We start from the raw sequence: 22,585 nt of genomic DNA, 5'->3' as shown, positions 1-22,585 counted from the left end.
TGCAATTTGGGAGACGAACATGTGGCGGCGGCCATCTTAAAATCCCGAACAGCGGTGTTTTGCCGTCGAGTGTCTGGAACCCAAATCGGACACTTGGCTAGGCAAACACCGCTGAGACCTCCACACTGCCGTCAATTCATGTAGAAACTAAAAGAACCCCACGAACAAGGAGGTTTATCCAAATCCTCCCCAGTCTCCATAACCCAAGCCGTTCGTGCATTTTTTTCCCCTTTTCTGTGAATGACCGCAGGGCCAAAATGTATGGAACCCATTTCGGCTGTTAACCCAAGCGTGGTCGGTCTTTTTACTACCTCCAGGAATTTCCCAAACCCCTGGTCCGATCTGGGTGATATTTGAATATGTCCCTCACCCAGATCAGGGCTACCAGGGGATGTAATATTTAAAGGTGTACCCCTATGTTTAGGGGTACATCCAGAAAACCAGGGGAACTGTGTCCTGCATAATGGGATTATGAGTCATACTAATGTGTCGGTGGCAACTCATGTATGATTGGTGTACTGTATCATTACTGTAAAGCCCTCCTTTGCATGGGAGAAAGCTTTAAAAGAAGGTTGAGTGATTAAAAATTCAGTTCTGCTCCTGATGCTGTGTGTCGTCCAGTCATTGGGATCTGTATGGGGATATTCGTGGATTACCTTGCTTGCTGTGAATATTGTTCTATGGGATTTTATTACTTGTTCCTGAGCCTCACTGGGATCTTTAGTGGAGTTAACCTGTGAAAGACCAGCTCTCCCCTACATTAACTATTGTAATTCTCTCCTAATTGGTCTTCCCAGAAGCCATACAGTCTGAAATGAATGCTGCCGCCATACTTATATTCCTCTCCAGTCACTCCTCTCACACCTCACCCCTCTGTCAGTCCTTACATTGGCTTCCTTTATAATATAGGAGTCAATTCACTCTTCACTGATTCACAGGTATGCCCCTTCTCAGTCTCTCCACTCTGCCAATCACCTTCTTCTGTCCGCTGCTCGCACCCTTACTGCTAACTCGTATTTGCAGAACTACTCGCGGGTGGCTCCTTTCCTTTGAAATAGCCTGCCTTCCCCCACCAGACTCTCCTCTAGTCTTCCATAATTTAAGAAGTTCCTCAAATCTCTTCAGGAAAGCTTAAGGTCTCTCAGAGTAACCTCTACCACCCATACCACCCATACCTGTCCCTTGCTCTCTCCTGAAAGGCAGCACTCTACTCTCCCCTCCAGTTCCGCTTCACACCCACCTTGTTTGATTGCAATACCCATCAATATCTGTCCTATTGCTCATTACAAGCCCGGCGGTCCTGTTGGGGGCTGGCAGGAAGCTGTAACTTACCTTTCCTGCGGCTCCTGCCAGGTCCCTTCTCTCTCCTCCGGTCCGTCAGCTCCCCTGTCAGCTGCACTGCAAGTCTCGCGAGAGCCGCAGGGTCAGAGCGTTGCCACAGGTTACCGTGGCAACGCTCCACTCGGCAGTCATACCGCGAGACTTGCAGGGGAGCTGACCGGACCAGAGGAGAGAGAAGGGAGCTCACAGCAGCTGCAGGAAAGGTAAGTTACAGCTTCCTGCCAGCCCCCCTCCTACACAGCCCATCTACTGGACCACCAGGGAATGAGAGCCTGCCTCCCTGGCCAGCTTACAAGCAGGGAAGGGGGACGAAAATAAATAAATCAAAATTTAAATAATAATATAATAAATGTAATAATATTAAAATAATAAACATTAATAATATTAAAAAAACTAAATTTAATATTATAATAAAATAAAAATGTTAATATTAAAAAAAAATGATATTAAAATAATAATAAAAAATAAATAATAAAAATGCCAATCCCCACCAAGGTTACACACTCTGCATCACATACACATACACACACTGCATTCATACACACACACACACTGCATTCATACACGCACACACACACACTGCATTCATACACACATGGGAAAAAATTTTGGTTCGGTTCGGCATTCCGAAATTTGGGATTTTCGCAATTCGGGACTTCGGCAATTTGGCACTTCAAGACTTCGGAACTTCGGCAACTTCGGAACTTCGGCACTTCGACACTTCAGAAATTCGGCAACTTCGGAACTTCGACACTTCAGCACTTCGGCATTTCGGATTTTCGGGACTTCGGCACCTCGGGACTTCTCTTGCAGCCGCTTGGTTGATAACTCCCTAAACTTGGTAGATAACTCCCTAAACTAATAAGGGGGTGACCTAATGTCCTCCGCCCTGGCCCCCACCCCTGAGCGATAGGTGGGGGCCCTAAACTAGAATAAGGGGGGGACCTTATGTCCTCTCCCTGGACCCCACCCCTGAGCGGCGGGTGGGGGCCGTAAATTGTAATAAGGGGGGGACCTAGTGTCCTCCCCCTGGCCCCCACCCCTGAGTGGTGGGTGCGGGCCCTAAACTAGAATAAGGGTGGGGGACCTAGTGTCCTCCCCCTGGCCCCACCACTCAGCGGCGGGTGCCCTAAATACTAATAAGGGGGGGACCTAATGTCCTCCCCCTGGCCCCCAACCCTGAGCGGCAGGTGGGGGCCCTAAATTGTAATAAGGGGGGGACCTAGTGTCCTCCCCCCTGGCCCCCACCCCTCAGCGGTGGGTGGGGGCCCTAAATACTAATAAGGTGGGGGACCTAAGGTCCTCCCCCCTGGCCCCCACCCCTGAGCGGCGGGTGGGGGCCCAAATAAAAAAACATAATAACCGACGCAATTATAAAAAAAACAAAAAACGAGCGCAAAAAAATAATCCATCTTCACCCGGTGAGGGCTCAAATCACAATGAGTCAAATCACACAGCGTGGAAAAATTCCAAAGAACTTTCCCACGCTGTGTAAAATGACACAGAGCACTCTGATTGGTGGATTTCAAACCAACCAATCAGAGTGCTGTGGCAGGTAAATGTAGAGACTTACCTGTCAGTCTCTTCATTTACCTGTCAGAGCACTCTGATTGGATGGCTTAAACCCACCAATCAGAGTGCTCTGTGCCTAATTGCAGGGCGGGGGTGGGGGCCTTGGGGGAGGACATTAGGTCTCCCCCTTATTCTGATTTAGGGCCCCACACGCCACTCAGGGGTGGGGGCCCGGGGGGAGGACAATAGGTCCCCCCATTATTTTATATTAGGGCCCCCACCCGCCGCTCAGGGGTCGGGGCCAGGGGGGGAAACAGTTTTTTTTTTTTTTTTTTTACAGTGAGCAGCCACAGGCTGCGGTATAGCGAGTAGGGGCATAATTTACTAATACTAAGTAATCTTTACTTAGTATTAATAAATTTGGCTGAAAGACCAATTTAGGTCTTTAAGCCTTTTAGTAGATAGCTCCCTGATACCGTGGGAATTAGGGAGTTATCTACTTATTCATTCCTGTCATTACATTGACTGGCCAAGTAACTTACATTTTATATGAATGTATGTTACTTGATTGTTGTAAGTGTTGCAAATGCTTACAGCTGAATCCTGGCTATGTTTGTATACTTTTTATTTAAAATTGTATACAATGTCACATTCTTCTTCTTTCATTGGGTAAGTATATTAGTACTTAGGCAATACTGTGCTTCGGCACTTCGGCACTTTGACACTTTGGAACTTCGGCAACTTCGGAACTTCGGCACTTCAGCACTTCGGAAATTCGGTAATTGCGGAACTTTGGGACCTCGGCATTTCGTCACTTCGGCAATTCGGAAGTACCCGAATGTCCGAATTGTCCGAAATTCGTCCGAATTCCTATTTGGATCGAAACGAATTGCACATGTCTATTATTTAGAAATTTACCAGTAGCTGCTGCATTTCCCACCTTAGTCTTATACTCGAGTCAATAAGTTTTCCCAGTTTTTTGGGGTAAAATTAGGGGCCTCGACTTATATTCGGGTCGACTTATACACGAGTATATACGGTAATTTCTCCTTTTACTTACATACATGTGTAATACATTAACTTGTAAACTTCCTGGGATGCTATTTTTATAGCATTCCCCAATGTGGAAATATTCAGTTGGTAGTTCACAAGCTTCTTGCAAAGGTTTTCAACATCAGGTATTTTTGTAGTGGGTTCTTTTAAAATAATAGACCATTCAGTCATTTCCATCAGAGTAAGCAAATGATACACCGAAAGACACTTTATCCTGAAATACTCTTAGTAACATATCCATCAAGGATTACCTGATCCCAGGCATTTAGCAAAATCAAAATATGTTGCAAAGTGGATAGCATCTACCCACAGTGTGCACAGGGACCTGGACCAACAATCAATCCATGTACAAACAATAAAGAAATGTTCCAGCATGTCCCTTTCAGCACAATGTCCTTTCATTAAAGTGTTTTTAGTGTAAAAAGCAGCAAGGTTTCAACCACAAAAGTGGTCTTTCTCAAGGCCAGAGTAGTGCTTGCAGAGCAGGTAAATATTCTGTATTTGTGCCCAGAATGGTCTCCAGAATGAAGTACTAGCATATGTGTCTGCAAAGTGGTTGAAGCAGTGGCTGCAAGAGAGGCCAGCCAGGACCACCCAGAACCATCCATGCCAGGGGGCTGTGAGAGATCTCCCTTTCCCTGGATTTTACTGATCTTTATTTCCTTCACCCTTTTGTTCGGTGAAATATATCATCTAAATATGCTAACTTTGCCCCGATCGAATACCGAATAATCTATCGAACGAACGACCACCCATGTGCGGAGTGTGCCACTTGTTGACCCAATTAACCTTTGCTAACACCTCTGTAACTACAAGCACCTCAACATTCTAAGCGGTTGGCTGGTTGGTCGTTGTTCATATGTGCAAACATGTGGCGGCGGCCTTTTGGAACACGAACACAGACATCGGTGTTTGGTTGTCGAGTGTATGGAACTAAAATTGGACACTCGACGGCGCGTACACCGCTTAAGACTTAAAATATATTCAAATATGTTCAACACTATTTACACGAACAAAGTGGCATTGGGTAAAAACATTCTTCGAACCACGGATACTCTGGAAACATATTCACAGACTGTCATTTGTATTTAAAACTGTGTATTTGATATTCCCGAAATAAACCGACCGCACAACCTGATTTCATGGTACTATGTTGGGCAGGAGCCTTGTGTGTGGTCGGTCTAAACTATACCGTGGTAGTGTTTCAGCTGCATTCGTGGGATCTGAGTGCTTTCAGGATATGTTGGGCACTCAGACCCAGGATATAGTACTTGAAGGGATATCTCACTGTTAAATATATGTTTTGATGTATTTTTTATATGCTTGTCCTGGACCTGAGAGGTAATGTAATTATGTGTGTGCTTATTTTGCTGTCCCCTATCAGGCCAAGTGGGGAATGGAATGTGTCGCCAGAAACCCCTTGCACGGGAACTTGCATAAAAGGCCAGCTGTGGCTCCCATTATCCTCATCTCGTGTCTGTAGCGAACAGCGATAGCACGATTTCACTACATTTCAGGATTCTTGCTTCCAGGATTATTGCAGCTCTACTCACACTGGGGGAAAAAAACTTCTCTGGCGGCGAAACCCCTCTTCCCATTGGGGTGTCCGCCACAGGGGCCATGTGGAAAGGCTTTGGCTTAACACACATCTTGCTCTGAGGAAAGACAGTATGGAGCCAAAATAGGGCCAGGTGTAATAATTCCGGCTAGTTATGCCATGTTGCAGTAAATAGACAAACAAATTGGTTATTTTTTGCCATTAATTCTTTTCTTTTATCTGTTTCAGTCTTGCTCAGTGTGTGGATGCAGCTGACCAGTGCAATCAGTATCCAGCCAATACCTCAGTATCCTGTAGTCGGTCAGTCAGTCACCCTCAGTGTTACTGGGATCAATGGGAACATCTGGCAATTCTTCTGGTATAAAGGACTAATCATAAACACTGATAATCACATCCTCACATATACTCCAGATGTATACCCTCCACAGAGTAGAGGAAGACAATATTTGTCTCGGACCAGCGGGCTCCCCAATGCCTCTTTAAAGATCACTGATCTGCAGTTTACAGACCAAGGAATGTACACAGTATATATACAGGCAGATGGAGGACCACAGAAAGCCTCATTGAACCTGACTGTATACAGTGAGTAACGTGTGACGTCTCTATGTCTACCAGGATCTACTGTAATAAATTTTTATGTAGATAATTATATAATCACAGTGTGTAGGTCTTATAATATTATAAATAGACAGGGGGATAAGTTTACTTAAAATGTTGTTTTTACCCACGTAAACTGAAATTAAGCTATGCATTAGACATATGCAATTTTTTTAGTTCCGAATGTACATTCGTATGAATTTCATGCCATTCAGACATTCGGATGCTTACGAATGTCCTAAGTGCAGAAGTTCCAAAGCGCTGAAATTCCAAAGTGACAGTTCGGTAGTTCGGGAGTGACAAAGCTCCGAAGTGCTGAAGTGATTCCAATTTCTTAAAAGTGGCAAAACGAGAGAGAGGGAGGGAAAATTATGTGAATGATGACAGGAATCTCGACCAATAAGCTAATTCCTGTTGTGCAATGTAATGCTTGCTTGCTCAATCCGGTTTCACTATTCCCTGCCCAATGAAATGAGAACATTTTTGTGATTGTTGTTGGAGGACAGCCAATTAATGGTGAATTTGTCACTGACAGTTGGTCAATCAAGGCACACAGAGTCATTGAGGTGAGCTAATATATAAATCAAGCTGTCAGGGTGTTGGCTTGTATTCATGTGACCAGACTAGTTGTCATAGCACGAGAGACTGAGAGAGATAAACTGCATTACATTTATTGTACTTTACTTGTTGCAAACTTGGGGAGAGAGAGAGAGAGAGAGAGAGAAAGAGAGAGAGAGATAGAGACTTGCTTGTTCACACACTGCTTTCTCATTGCAGACAAATTTTTGTATTTACCTGAATTTCCAAACCAATGTTTTTGCCTATGCACATCCCTACTATACATCTGAATATTGCATTTTTGTTGTCAGTTGTCACCTTGATTTCTTAAACTCAGCATTATTTATCATGTATTGCATTCATTTTTAATTATAGTATCATGACAACAATATTAACCCATTCGACCATCCTAACATACAGGCGTGTGATGTAAAAAGATTCGTTCTTAAAGGGTAACTCTTGCAATAAATATTATTTTTACACTATAAATACCCTATAACTATTAGGTCCCCCCTGTCAAATGTGTAAGAAAGGTTTTTAAACTTACCTTAAGCCAGCGCCAAGGAAAGCTCACGATGCTAATCTTCCACACCCCCATCATGACATCACTTGGCACTTGCATGGTCAAATCAAGGGTTTTTCCTAGAAAAGTCCGTGATTGGACCATTTTGCTAGCTCAGAGCATATGTGCGCAATGGGGAGGGAAATTTTTAACTTTTTTAAAAAGCCTATTTAAAATTTATGGAGAAAGGCAAGTGAAACACACAGTGGGAAGTAGGAAAGGGGGAAGCAATCTGTTGCGACTGTAAGGGGAAGTTTTATGCCTGTTGACAGAATTGACTTTGGGCTGCCTACGTCATGTGTGCTGGGGATGCAACTAGCCTCCCAGCACATTATTAAACATAGCTCAGTATGCACAGTGTTTCATGCAGACACACTGCACATCCAGACTCCCACCATGACCATTTCAAATCACTGAATTAGTCATGGTGGATGGATTAACCTTTAAATGCCCTTTGCTCTGTAACAGTATTGTAATGATCACAGTGATACCTCACTGTTTGCTGTCAAAACCAGCAATCATAGGGTTAGCTTAATCAATGTAACCTTACTTCCTGAGATGGATTTTCTATTTGAACCTTGAGATTGATGCTTGGATGTGGTGCCTCATTTACTTCACCTCTCTGTGCTTGATACTTACTGTATTTTGTTACTGACCCAGCTTGTCTTTGGCTTGTCATTACGTCTGCTTATTTGCTACCTTGACCAGAATTACTGACTCCTTGGACTGTCCCCTGATTCTTCTGACTGCCTTTTGAATTATACTGCCTGAAAGGTGACGCACTGCTTTGTCTCTCTTATACTGCTAGTAAAGACTTACTCTGGCCTTGTACAAATCTCCTATTGTTCTTTAAATTATTTCAATGTCTGTTGGAAGGAGATTCCTTTGTGAGTTACAATCTAATTAAAGGGACACTATAGTCACCATAACAACTTTAGCTTAATTAAGCAGTATTGGTGTATAGATCATGTACATGCAGTCTCACTGCTCAATTCTCTACCATTTAGGAGTTAAATCACTTTGTTTATAACTCCTAGTCACACCTCCCTGCATGTGACGTGCACAACCTTCCTAAACAATTCCCTTAAAGAGTCATCTACTGTTTATCCTTCCTTTATTGCAGGTTCTGTTTAATTTAGATTTTCTTATCCCCTGCTATGTTAATAGCTTGCTAGACCCTTCAAGAGCCTCCTGTATGTGATTAAAGTATAATTTAATGAGCAAGAGATAACGTTGCTTAAGATAAATTACATCTGATTGAAAGTGAAACCAGATTTTTTTGTGCGGCTGTGTCAATCAGAGTTAGGAGAGGTGTGGCAAGCTGCATAAACAGAAACAAACAGAAACAAAGTGATTTAACTTCTAAATGGGAGAATTGAGCAGTGAAAAATGAGAATTGAGCAGTGAAACCTGAGAGGCATGATCTATACACTAAAACTGCTTCATTAAGCTAAAGTTGTTTAGGTAACTATAGTGTTCATTTAACTTCTACTACTGTGGCAAATTACTATTTCCTTGCATAACACGCATCCTTGCACTCTGCGAAGAAGTTACTTTCCTTTCTACAATTGTATTCTACATCTTAGCATTAAAGGGACACTTTTATAATCGGAACAACTACAGCTTATTGTATTTGTTCTAGTGAGTATAATCAGTCCCTGCAGGCTTTTTGCAGTAAACACTATATTTTCAGAAAAAAAGGAAATGTTTACATTACAGCCTAGGGACACCTCTACTGGCCACTCCTGCGATGGCTATTAGAGGTGCTTCCTGGGGTGCTGCACAGTGTGACTGACATTCGGTTTCTCCACCCTCTTCATGAAGACACTGAACTCTCATCATAGAGATGCATTGATTCAATTCGCTGCATGTATTTTTCCGAAAGCTGTATAGGGAGTTACTGTTTGTTAACTTAGTTGTACTAGGCAAGAGGCTGGTGTTCCGATCTGATTGGTCTATGTAATAGACTGCCTATAAATGGCTCAATTGACATTTAGCTTGGGCATAGAAAAAGAGTGCTCCATGCAATGCTGCAAGGCAGAGGGTAGGATGGGGTCTGAAGAGGCAAATCAGGGGTTGAAAGAGACACACATAAAGGCAGTTGTAGAAATGAGATGAAAACAGAGAAGAAGGGTGAAAGGCACACAAAGGAGGAATTGGTGAAGTGAGACATGCAGAAAGGGAGTTGTGGAAGAGAGGTACCCACAGAATGTGGATTGTGAGAGAGACGCAGAAAAGTGGGGTTGTTGGAGAGAGACAAATAAGAGAAGAGTTGTTTTTATCAAGGGAGACAAATACAGAAAATAAGGGATTGTTTCATTTTATATCATAGATATAAAGACATACATGTTAATGTATTACTATTTTCTCTTTTGTTTTCATTTCTGTGTGTTATAGACATTGGGTTTTTCATACCACAAGGCCTGAATTCCTGTCCTGCATTCAGTCCACAATCTATAGCTGGAATAATTGGTGGTACTGTGTGTGGAATTGTATTAATTATTAGTGTAACTGTCCTGCTGTACAAAAGATGCATACTGCTGGACAGAGAAAGTAAGCAAGGTAAGAGGGGAATTATGACAAAGGTGAAGGGTATAGATAGCTCATGCAAAGTGAAGTGAATACCAATGTAAACAGTGATATTTAATTATAAACTCTATGTTGACGGTATTGTTGGGGAAATTTGGATAAAAAATTGCCTGCCTACTATATTATTAAAGTCGCCCAAGCACAATGTCCAGGTGACCTGTGAGAGGGGGAGATCTGTGCACCCCTTCCCAAGTGTAGTTTGTCGCTGAGGTTTGTTTTTCCTCTATCCCATCTGGCAGGTAGTAGCTCCAGTAAGCAGCCAACTGCTTCCTGTCAAACTAGATAGATGTTAAATTAGATCCTCTGCCTTCCCAAGTGTCCACCACAAGGTTACGTGCAACACGAATTACAAACGAAAAAGTTCTAGGGATGCAAGAGACACAAGGGAGATAAGGACTAAAGGACGAAATGGAATAAGACATTCCATTGGTTGTTTTGTTTGTTTTCTACTAAATTTCTAATTTAAAAATATGAGTCTATCTTTTATTCAAGCTTGTCTTATATTCTGAACAATATGGTTCTCTGCTGTGATAATTACATAGATTTGACTTGATGTAGGATAAGTAGATATATCAGATATTTCTTTCTAATTATATATATATATGATAATTTTCTAGGATGCTCCACGTGCAGGAAAGATCCATCTCCACTCTATAATAATGTGCTTGATATTGGAAAGGTAAGATCTGTGTGCATAAAATAACATGTTCTGTAAGTACTATAAAATGTTGTCTATGGCATCAGGCCACACTGGCCATTGGGCAAACTAGGATAAAAGACCAGTGGGCTGCAATCGTCATGGGACAGGGCTGACCATTGTGATCATGCAGAGCCAACGGCAAGTGAGCGTGGCCCAAAGAAGGAATACAGTTCCTTCATGGGGTGGTGGGGAGGTAAAAGATCTCCCTCACCAAATCATTGCACAAACAGGCAGAGAGGTGCATGGAACATCTGGTCTGCACCTCTGGCTTGCACAGAACAAATGATTTGCTCCCATGGTGAGCACCTCTCTCAAGGATGCCAGAGCTTATGGGAAGAACATTGCACCAGCCAGAGAGTGCACTCATTGGACCATCATGATGTTCTCCCTACCTTTGCCAAAAGTAACAAAAGAGAGAGGGTAAAAATATATAGTTTTAATTATTATGTAATGTTATTATTATTAATATAGTTCATATTAATATTGTATAATATTTCCCTCTCTCACCCTGAAGCCCCAATCCCCTCAACACGTTAGAGTCTCTGCACACATACACGCACAACATCCCCTGTGCATAAACACAGTACAACCCTCATTAAACAAGCACTACCCATATATACATACAAACAGCCTATAAAAATATGCAAGCAAACAACAGCCCTTAGATATGCATACACACACTTACAGTAATTGATAGGTGGCAAAAAGACCAGTGGCTTCAGTCCAATTGGCTTTTGTACTCATATTTCTTTTGTGCTTAGGTCCTATCTGTGATCACAGAAACTATTAGATTAAATACTGTCTAAAGATATCCAGGAGAAGTTCTAATTTAGATCATAAGCTCTATTAGTTTATTGTCCAATATTTTCTGAATTTCAGGATCCCCTGTCCAATGAAGGTCCAGTCTATATGGTAAGTTGTTTATTAATATGTATTTATTTATTTACTTTGATTTCTTAGTGAAGCCATATATTCGGTTATGGTATATACTTTACATGTAACGGCTAGCCTCCATAGGAAGCCGGTAACCAACGACATGCTGATGAGTTGCATTAACAACGAAACAGCTGTCCATGAGTGGTTCACTGGCTTTGTTACTTTTCATGAGTTGTGTTTCAAAGCTGTTGTATACAGCAGACACATAATCCAATGAAAACCAAGGAGAGAGAGTAAGCGCTAAGTAACAAAAAGGCAGCAACCTAATAAGGGAATCCCTCAAATACCCTTAAAAGATGAGACAAAAGAAAAAACTAAAAAGGCTGCGCCAGGGGAAATCAATATATAAACGACAATTAGTCCAAGTTAAAAGAGAAAGTCTTATCTAGTCTTAAAAGGAGACCGACTGCTCCTTGAAGATAGCGTTGGTGGTATGATCCCCACCTCGGATTACTTGGAGTCCAGGGAAATAAAAATGCCAGATAACAAATAAATATACAGTGTAAAAAAGATAAATGGCACTAAATAAAAAGTGTCCAAAAATCTTTAATATTAAATATTAAATATTATTTTACTGTGTATTTTAATATTAAAGATTTTTTGGACACTTTTTATTTAGTGCCATTTATCTTTTTTACACTGTATATTAATTTGTTATCTGGCATTTTTATTTCCCTGGACTCCAAGTAATCCGAGGTGGGGATCATACCACCAACGCTATCTTCAAGGAGCAGTCGGTCTGCTCCTCCCTTGTGAGTACCATTTTATACAAAAATATTTTTTATCACTATTTTACCCAGTGAGCACTATTGGTTGTTTCTCTTTTATCTTTGAGCGTGGAACATATCACTGACGGAGGAAATTTTCCCTATATCCCATAAGCGGGGATTGTACCGCTGTACGCTTTCAACACTAGAGCGAGTTATAGCTCATATAAATGTGAGTTTTATACCAGCTTTTAATTTCCTATCTACCTCACTATCAGACGTATTGCACTATCCTGTTTTGTATCTGTTTTTTCCACATACGAGTGAATTCCTAAGAAGGAGATCAACGAGGAATTTTCCCCTGACCGTGGATCTACAGACTTCCCATTCTCCATAGGAGCATATTCTAGATAAGACTTTCTCTTTTAACTTGGACTAATTGTCGTTTATATATTGATTTCCCCTGGCGCAGCCTTTTTTGTTTTTTCTTTTTACATAATCCAATGAATCCATGTATAAAGTGGAATTATGAGGCAAAAATCTGGTTCTTTGTTGAGCTCATTTGCATATGCTCAAGAATCCCTTGCAGCAGTGAGAGCACTGTTAAAATGAGATTTCTGTGGGAAAAGCAAGTCTTATGGCCTGACTCGTCTGTGTATTTGTGTTTAAGAAGTATATTAACTATCCACTTACTTCAGGTGGAAGGGATTTTCAGCCACACTTTTTTACCCACCCCAACTTTTTTTGGTTTTGGTGAGTGCAGTCTCCTGGAGATATAAAACCAGGGAGTTGGCTACGTATATATATATATATATATATATATATATATATATAGCAAACTCCTTGGTTTTTCACCCCTCCCTGTCACAGGTGCCTCATCCCAGGGCCCTATTTAGCCTTGTACTGCAGAGAGCCCCAGATGGATTTTTTCCCCCAAGTAAGTGGGTAATCTCATAAGAGCAGACATTAGGCTGTTAGAGTAGGACCTGCCAAAGATGGGGTACATTGACATTGTGGCAGGCTTATGCAATGTATGATCATATAATATAACTAAACCCCTGTTATTTTTGCCTAGATTAGATGTTAAAAAAAAAAAACTGATCAAATCTGTCAACATTGAAGTTGCTGTTTAGTGGATAGGTTAGTGCGCTGAATCTTGTGTATTATATATATATATAGCATAGATACCTTTTTTATTGGAGTAACATAATACTTAAAAGACAAGCTTTCGAGAGTTTTACATTTATTGCAAGTTCTGAACAGCAGAACTACATTGTAACATTCTGACATAATGTCATTAATCTCTTCATGTATTTGTCAGAATTTGTTATAACCTATGCCACATTTTAGAAAATAATAATATTTAATTTTGCTCGCTTATTGAAGCAATTTGCTGTAGCTGTGGCATTCGGATGGCATTCTAGATCCTTTCTTGTGCCTGGATAGTGTCCTATAAATTTTAATCCCAATATATTTTAACAATATTAACAATAGGCACTGCGTCAAATAACATTTAAACATTAAAAAGTTTGGTGGCTACTAGAGATGTCCCGAACGGTTCGCCAGGAACTGTTCGCCAGCGAACATGAAAAGTTTGCGTTTGCATTCGTGGCGAACACACGCGATGTGTTGGTCCGTGCCCTATTACGTCATCATTGAGTAAACTTTGACCCGGTACCTCACAGTCAGCTGACACATTCTGGGAGGGAGGGTCTGCTGCTGATTGGCTGGAATGTGTCTGCTGACTGTGAGGTACCGGGTCAAAGTTTACTCAATGATGACGTAATAGGGGGCGGACCAACACATTGCGTGTGTTCGTCACGAACGCGAACTTTTCATGTTCGCCAGCGAACGGTTCTCGGCAAACTAGTGGCTACTAGTGAAGACAGTGAAAATGGATAAGTTGGATATACAGACAGGTAGATAGATTGAGATATTTAGATTAAAATATACAAAACAACTATTGCATTTTTTTTTTAAAAGGCACCAAATAAAGGAACGGTTATATCAAAAATTCTTCATTTAATCTCAAACATATGCTTTCATATTTTAGGATTTGCAATTCAAATATCCTCAGGACACATATAGTGAGCTGAAAGGATGACAACTAAACAAGCCAAAGCAATATTTATGTTCTTTATGTCCAAGATGTTGTAGTTTTTTTTTTTTTTTTTAATTTATCGTTACTATCATTGCTATTGACATTATAGCATTGTAATATTATGCCACACTTAATGCTATGGATATTGTCAAAAATATACTTTGTTTACTTGAAATAACATATTTATTGTCCAGATTAATGAAATAATAATTTTCTGTCAGGGTGCGAGGACAACGGAGCACATAGAAATTGAATCAGCACATGTTGTAGAATAAAAGGATAGATTTGTATCACTGGACCTTAGGGTGGCCAGGCTTAATGCTTTCCCTAAGGTTAGGTGAAATGACAAGTACAGTCGCTAAATAAACCAAGGACAGGGATTACATAAGTCACACAAATAATAAAGAAAGCTGCGCATGGGAGAGCCAGAAGTAACCAAGACAAACAGGATTAAATGCCAAAGAACGACTAAGAAACAAGAATGCACTATTGGGAATACCAATAAACCACAGCAGGGCAATACATTTCTTGAATTGTTTATTGGTTTTCATCATTCCTACTTACCAAGAACATGTGTGTGCATCAATGTTGAAATGACACCACAGAATGCACAAGTGGTTCATGATAAAAGGCACTGTATGGCTAATTGTAAGAGGAAAAAGATTAAGGCATTCATTATCATGCATTAAGCAAGTATCTTTTAAATTAGAACATTACTTTGGAGTGAATATTTATAGTTATACATATATTATTAAATATGTTAGACAGAAAAACTTACATTAAAATGTATTTTTAAACCACAGCAAACTATGGTTCTAATTCAAAAACCCATTTCATTTCAGTAATATCTAAAAAAATTTCAGGGTCATTATGCCTACAATTTTTTTTTTGACTGGTACCTATAAGTTGTAACTTTTTTAGGATCTTACCCATGTTTTACCACAAAATGATTGGAAATTCTGTATTTTTTTTTTTTTATTTCTTTTTGTATGGCCAACATGTTTGCTTAAGTGAACTTTTAGTGTAGTTTTGCTTACAGGTTAGTGAAGTTTTGCTTACATATTGATGTTGTCACGGGCAGGTCAACAGATAAATAAATTTAGCAGAATAACGTGTAATTAAAGTGTTAATATTGTAAACATTTTTGTTAGCATCAGACCTAAAATGAGATGCCCTTTCTATTCCTGTGTCTGTATTTGTATGTTTATTACAAGAATCACAACTAAAAAAACCTTTAATGGGACTTTATAGTCACCAGAACAACTACAGCTTAATGTAGTTGTTCTAGTGAGTATGATAGTTCCCTTCAGGCTTTTTTCATGCAAACACTGCCTTTTCAGAGAAAATGCAGTGTTTACATTGTCCCTAGGGACACCTCCAAGTGGCCACTCCTCATATGGCTTCCTGGCTCAGTGCTGCACAGTAGGCAGCCCTGCCGTTCAGCGTCCCCACGCTCTGCATGGAGACTCTGAATTTTCCTCATAGAGATGCATTGCGATTGGCTAAGAATCAGCAATTTTGTTGATGTCACTCAGAGCTCCATCAGCTGTTCCATGGCCATTTGAAACAGGTAGCCTTCTGGAAGACTCACATTTCATTCTATTTCTACATAACCTGTTAATTTTGTTGTATGTGTAATGTTTTTATATTTCGTGACTATTATTTAGTTTTAGTATTTTCAATGTATACATTTTCATGTCTTTGTAACTATAGCCTGTGCTAATCATGCAAAGTATTTTATCACCTTTGTCTTTGTCCATCATGTTAAAAGTTAGTTTAACCAGCTCAGGCCCATATATCTTTCTTGTTCCTTGTTTAATGGTTTTATTTCCCTACTTAAATACCTCTGTCTTATCTCTGTAATTCTCAATCTTAGCTTTTGTTTTTCCTTAAATGACCTTAAATCAAATGTCCATCTATGTACCCCCCCCCCCCCAATCTCTTAGCCCATCTGACCCTAATATACATCTCTCTCCCACAGTCTGATTTTTAAACATACCCAGCCCAGCATAGAACTCAGAGCTCCATCAGCTGTTCCATGGCCATTTGAAACAGGTAGCCTTCTGGAAGACTCGGTTCCCTCCCACCCTACCGCTCGCCCACCCACCCCATGCTTAATTCTACATTTATAGATAGTCTCCCACACAACTTTCAATCTCTTGAAATTGACAGGTGCAAACACCGATCATCACACCCTTCCAATCTCTTAACTCTTTAGAACACATACCCTCTCTCCCTACAAATAGATATCTCACACACCAATACTATATTCTTTTTGTTTTCACAATTTCTGTTTCAGTTTCACTTTCAGCTGCACACCTCATACCACTAACATGAATCCAAATATAACCATACTGCTATTCTTAATAATCCTTTTTTCCATTCAATTCTGTTCACACCAGTACCAGAATAAGCACACACCTCAAACTGGAAAACAAATTATCATACACCATGGCCTGCTCTGTTCCTGTAACCTACCTGCTGAGTGCTGGTGGAGAGTTCTAAAAAATAGCCCTCCTACCCCCACCTCTCAAAATTATAAAGTATCCCATTCACTATATGCCCAAACAAAAATGATGTCCAAATTCCTATTCCTTATGTTACTTGCCCTTGCAAATGATGTGGAGTCTAACCCTGGTCCCTCAGCTAATTCTAGTCCTAATCTCCCCACTAAAAAAGGCCTCTCTTTTGCGCACTGCAACATCCGTAGTTTACTCCCTAAACTGGATGCACTGCAAGCCTGGTGTTCCCATTACAAACCAAAAATCATTGTGCTCTCAGAATCTTGGTTAACGACTAAAATACCAGACACCGCCATTGCAATACAGGGGTATTCATGTTTTAGAAATGACAGAGCAAAGAGAGGAGGAGGCATTGTTATTTATGTTGACAATTCCATAAAGTTTACCCCTTTACAAAACCTTAGTCCTCCTACCACCTTTGATTTCCTTTCTGGCACAATTGAGATCCCATGCAGTAAATCAATCATTGTTGCAGGAATCTACCGCCCACCTAGCTCCCCTGTGCATTCCCTTTCTGACATAGCCCATCTCCTTAGTGAAACCATTGCTCAAAACCCTAAAAGTGAACTGTTGGTCTTTGGAGATTTTAATATTGATTGGCTGAATCCTAAAAATAATAGTTCTTGCACGCTTTTTAAGACTTTGCAGCTAACGCAATTAATCTCCTCCCCAACTCGCATAAACATTAAAAGCCATAACCATACCCTGCTGGATTGGATTCTCTCCACTTCTCCTGATAGAATCCCAAACACTTTCAGTGATCACTGTTTAGTGTACTGTGTGCGCAAAATAAAGGCTATTAAATCCTCTCCCAAGGTTAAAATAACTAGGTCCTTCAAAAAATTTAATCTAAACCCATCGCAACTCTAATTAATGAATCCTTGGTGTCTGGATACTTACCCAAACTTTGGAAGACTGCAAGAGTAGTCCCTATCCATAAAAGTGGTGACACTACTTTGGTTTCTAACTATCGCCCTATATCATTGCTCCCGGTATTGTCAAAAATCTTAGAAAAATGTGTCCATACGCAACTATGTGAGTATTACCAACAATCAAACTATCTGACCCCTGATCAATCGGGCTTTCGCCAGAATCACTCCACTACAACTGCCCTCTTAAAAGTTTGCAATGACATCCAAACTGGCATGGAACAAGGAGACCTAACTGGAGCTATTTTCCTTGATTTTGCAAAGGCCTTTGACACAGTAGACCACAACATTCTACTGCACAAACTCAAAAAGTCAGGTATTGGTGATCATTCGCTAAACTGGTTTCAATCGTATGTATCGGAACGCTCACAATATGTGTCCATTTCTGACAGCGACTCCCTCCCTCTCCCAGTCACATGTGGTGTTCCCCAAGGTTCCATTCTCGGCCCCCTACTATTTTCATTATTTATAAATGATCTGCCAAATGTCTGCAAATCCTCAAACATACACATGTACGCAGATGACACGGTAATCTATGCGAACAATTCCGATCTACCGCAGCTTGAGGCTGTGCTCCAAGACCAGTTTACAGAGGTAGAAAAGTGGATCGCAAAAAACAAACTCTTCCTGAACACTGACAAAACTGTCACAATGATCTTTGGAACAGTACCTAAATAACACAAATTACACAATTCCCACCTATCCATCAAAACCATTTCAAATGGCACACTGACCGCAGTCCACTCTTTCAAATACTTGGGTATGATGTTAGACCCCAATCTATCTTTTGGCTTGCACATAGAAAAGCTTGCATCTAAACTTTATCCAAAACTAGGTGCCCTGTACAGAAACAAATCCTGCCTAAGCCCTTCAGTAAAGGAAAAGATTGTACAGCAAATGCTGATGCCAATCATTGATTATGGGGATGTAGTATATGCATCTGCATCGCAATCCCACATTAATAAACTCAACACATTGTATAACTCGTTCTGCCGATTTGTGCTACAATGTAATTACAGGACCCACCATTGTGACATGCTAAAAGAACTAAACTGGCTGTCGCTGGAATCCAGACGCACCCTTCATCTTTCCAGCCTTGTGTTTAAGAGCTTGTCGGGGAAACTCCCACCCTGCCTGAACGCAATGCTTTCCCCGGCTGTTCCCACTTCCTATAACCTCCAATCCAGTACCAACACTTTACTTGGTCTACCTCAATATAAAAAGAAAGCAGCCCGATCCTCCTTCTCCTACAGAGCACCGCATTTGTGGAACGACCTCCCGCACAAATTAAAATCTTCCCTAAGCTTAAAGTCCTTTAAGAGATCCCTCTCTACATACTTGAAAACAGAATGTACCTGTCATTGTTGATGATATATTTCCTACCTGTTCTATGTTAAATTTTGTATATATTGTATATTAATATTGTATTTGTATTTTATTGTATTCTAACTGTAACAATGCAATGATTTGTGGACCCAGGACATACTTGAAAACGAGAGAAATCTCAATGTATCTTTCCTGGTAAAATATTTTATAAATAAATAAAATATAAATAAATAAATAGGGGGCGGGACCGCTGCCGGCAGACCTGTGGAGAGCTGAAAAAAAGGTTTTAGTCCATTCTGAAGGGTCTAAGGGGTGGAGGGGGGGGTGGGGGCAAGCCACTTAAATGGTGGTTTTTCACTATAGGGTCAGGAATACATGTTTGTGTTCCTGACTCTATAGTGATGCTTTAACTGTAAATATATATATATATTTATGAAATTTCATTTTTAGGTATTTAATATTTATTTTAGACGCGAGATTATGAAGATATAATATTTTATCTAAAATAAGTTTTTAGGTTATCTATATATATATTTATATATATATTGAGATTATCTCTGATCAATTTGTTGCTTTTCCCATCCTTTTCCCTTCACCAAGATGGCAACATTATAGTTGGAACATTATGAAACCAGATGTTGCGTATCATGACACCGCAATTCCGTTAACACTGCTAGAGACTTATGGGGATCGTTATTTATAACACTCTATTATGGACTATTATTACCTTTGCCTGCTGGAGATTTGAATGGGAGTGACCTCTGACAATTATACTGACATCATCAATGCGAGATGATGGGAGACCCTAAAGGCACCAAATCTTCTGTGAATAAAGGGGTAATAAAATGATTAGCCGATGGAGATCTGAACCAACTTAGGAAGACTTTTTTTTTTTTGCGTGAAATGCAAATTTTATTTTACATCAACTACTTTTGTGTAATAAATTGTTCATACCAGCCATGTGACTGGAATTCAGCAGTTCTTTTGAAGATCATCAAAGAACAAGTGAAAGCTGAAATCTATATCAGTGTATCTGCTTCTGGCTAATGAGTATGCTGGTCTATCAATCCATTGTGCCATTATAGTTTAGCCAACTTATAAAAGCTCATTAGGATGTCACTGACCCTTTGGGAGATTCCACTCTATCTTTTTATATAAGAACTGCGCAATGAAATGCTTTTGCATATCTTTATATATATCTATATACTTCATTTGTATAGTAATTTCTAATTAATTATTGTAATTTTTGCCTATTGCATGGGTTTATATATGCAGTTTAACTTGCTGTACTAGACAGGACATTTAACTTTTTCATGCTATGGAATATTAACTAGAGATGAATGTATTACTATGTGATTGTATAATATATTACTGCAACTTTAAATCCTGATCCTATACTTGAGTAGACTCCATGTCTTGTTTTTAGATGTCACTTATAAATATGTTTTAACATGTGATTGTAATCTTTAATTAACTTAATTGGTTTTGGGGTTATTTAAACACTGCTGTTATGCCGTATCCCTTATGCATGATTAAGGCTCTCAGGAGCCGAAACGTCACACTTATTCTGGTGAGGTGGTGAACCCACGAATAAATTTACCTTCTATATCCTGGAGTGCTGCCTGTGCTTCTCTTCTTTGATACTACATTGGTGGATTTAGCGGTGTTCTTGTGGCTGGAACATTGTATCTGCATGTTGTCCTAATGCTTCAATAAGCTAACTCATTTTGCATTGCAGTGTGATACCTACAAATTTCTCTTTGGTGTACACAATAATAATTAACTTGAACTGTCATAAAGGTTAGGTCACTGAAGTCACCAGTAGGTGAGGTATCAAATAGACATCAATTTGCAACTATAAATTCCACACCAGTTCTGTAAATCAAGAGAGGACCATGACGAAGAAGACCCACACTTCAGGTCTTCCAAAATAAAATGTATTATGTGTGTCAAATAGAATCTAACTCCATAGTGACTAGTGATTCCAAGTTAAAAAGTAGAGCTTTTAGTAACATTATGCATCACAATACCCATGTGAGTGTTTCCTACAGTGAAAACCCATCTCAAAAGACAAGAGATATGTGTGTTGACTTTATTTAGCATAGCACCACCTATCTCTAGTCAAAATGGAACACTAAGTTGCAACCTCCCCAATTGAGGTCCAACTTAAAGGGCTACCAGACTTGTATTGACTTGTTCTTTTTATAACATAAAATCAGTCAATTATCAAACTTCATTTTCATAAAAAATGATCAAGCAAACATTCCAGTGTATTCACCCTCTGGCCCACAAACTTAAATGTCGAGCTGCCCACAAACAGATTGACAAGCTTAACTCGCCTGACGGTGACACACGGGAGTTAACAGAACAGGTAGCTGAAATATTATGAGACTACTTCTTCTTTCTTTATGACCATAGCCCACAGACTCATCACGAGCCTGACTTAACCACGACTCATATTGACAATTATCTAAATCCAGTTAAACTACCATTGCTCACTCTCGAAGGGGCTAACAAGTTAATGACACCAGTCACACCAGAGGAATTTGTCACCATATTTAAGACTTTTGAACCAAATAAATGCTCGGGCCAAAGGGGTTTTCATGGCTTTACTAGAGATTTTTGCTCTCCTACTAACCCCACATCTCTGCAATCTCTTTAACTTAATTTTAGATGGTTAGGCATTACCGCCAGATATGCTCTAGGTCAGCGTTCCCAATTGGTGTTCCGGGGAACCGCCATCATTTTGGGAAACAAAATGTCCACTGCAATTTGGTCCAGTTGGGTGCTGCTAATAATTAAGGCGGCGGGGAGGGAGCACTCTCTCCTGCTCAGCTCCCTCGGGCGCACCGCAGTTATGCCGGAGCCGTAATATGACGTCATTATGGCTCTGGCATCACTAAGAGGTGAAGATCACTGCTCCTTCGCCGCCCACACTGTACGCCCATACACCAGCTGCTATGCCCAGCAGCCCCACCAGACCCCAGGCACCGCACACCAGCCACTCAGACCAGCAGCCCCACTGGACCCCGGGGACCGCACGCCAGCCGCTTAGCCCAGCTGCCCCACTGGACCCCAGGGAAATAAAGACTCCATGCCAGCACTCCCAAAGGTAGGGAGGCTGGGTGGAGTGAAATTTTAAAAAATAAATAAATTGTATGTGTGTCTGTTAAGGAGTTTGTATGTGTGTTTGTCAGTGTATGTGTGTTTGTCACTGAGAGTGTATGTGTGTTTGTCAGTGTATGTGTGTGTATGTGTGCTTGTCAGTGAAAGTGTATGTGTGCATGTCAGTGAGAGTTCATGTGTGCATGTCAGTGTGTGTATGTGTGTTTGTCACTGAGAGTGTATGTGGGTTTGTCAGTGAGTGTGTATGTGTGCTGGTCAGTGAGTGTGTGTATGTTTGTCAGTTAGAATATATGTGTGCTTGGTAGCGAGTGTGTGAGTGTGTATGTGTTTGTCAGTGAGAGTGCATGTGTGCTTGTCAGTGTGTGTATGTTGTTTGTCACTGAGCGTGTATGTTTGTTTGTCAGTGAATGTATGTGTATGTGTGCTTGTCAGTGAGTGTGTATGTGTTTGTCAGTGAGAGTGTATGTG

General features: G+C 40.4%; 1 protein-coding gene across 4 annotated transcripts in view; it reads left to right on the top strand.

Annotated features, from left to right (window-relative positions):
- LOC134577544 (carcinoembryonic antigen-related cell adhesion molecule 19-like) overlaps nucleotides 1–20,561 on the top strand; it is a 411,821-nt gene extending 391,260 nt beyond the window's left edge. For 3 of the 4 annotated variants that reach the window (XM_063436326.1, XM_063436328.1, XM_063436325.1), the window contains 5 exons: nucleotides 5,693–6,046; nucleotides 9,579–9,743; nucleotides 10,388–10,449; nucleotides 11,350–11,382; nucleotides 14,167–14,734. In XM_063436326.1, coding sequence (XP_063292396.1) covers nucleotides 5,693–6,046; nucleotides 9,579–9,743; nucleotides 10,388–10,449; nucleotides 11,350–11,382; nucleotides 14,167–14,217 — 665 coding nt within the window. In that variant the 3' untranslated portion in view covers nucleotides 14,218–14,734. Of the gene's footprint in view, nucleotides 1–5,692; nucleotides 6,047–9,578; nucleotides 9,744–10,387; nucleotides 10,450–11,349; nucleotides 11,383–14,166; nucleotides 14,735–19,591 lie in introns of those variants that run through there. The other variant, XM_063436327.1, reaches the window with a different exon arrangement.
- Nucleotides 20,562–22,585: the final 2,024 nt, after the last annotated feature.

The sequence above is a fragment of the Pelobates fuscus genome, chromosome 11, assembly GCF_036172605.1.
Source record: "Pelobates fuscus isolate aPelFus1 chromosome 11, aPelFus1.pri, whole genome shotgun sequence".
Taxonomy (NCBI): domain Eukaryota; kingdom Metazoa; phylum Chordata; class Amphibia; order Anura; family Pelobatidae; genus Pelobates; species Pelobates fuscus.
The sequence above is the reverse complement of the archived record's forward strand: the minus strand, read 5'-3'. Positions and strand labels throughout refer to the sequence as shown.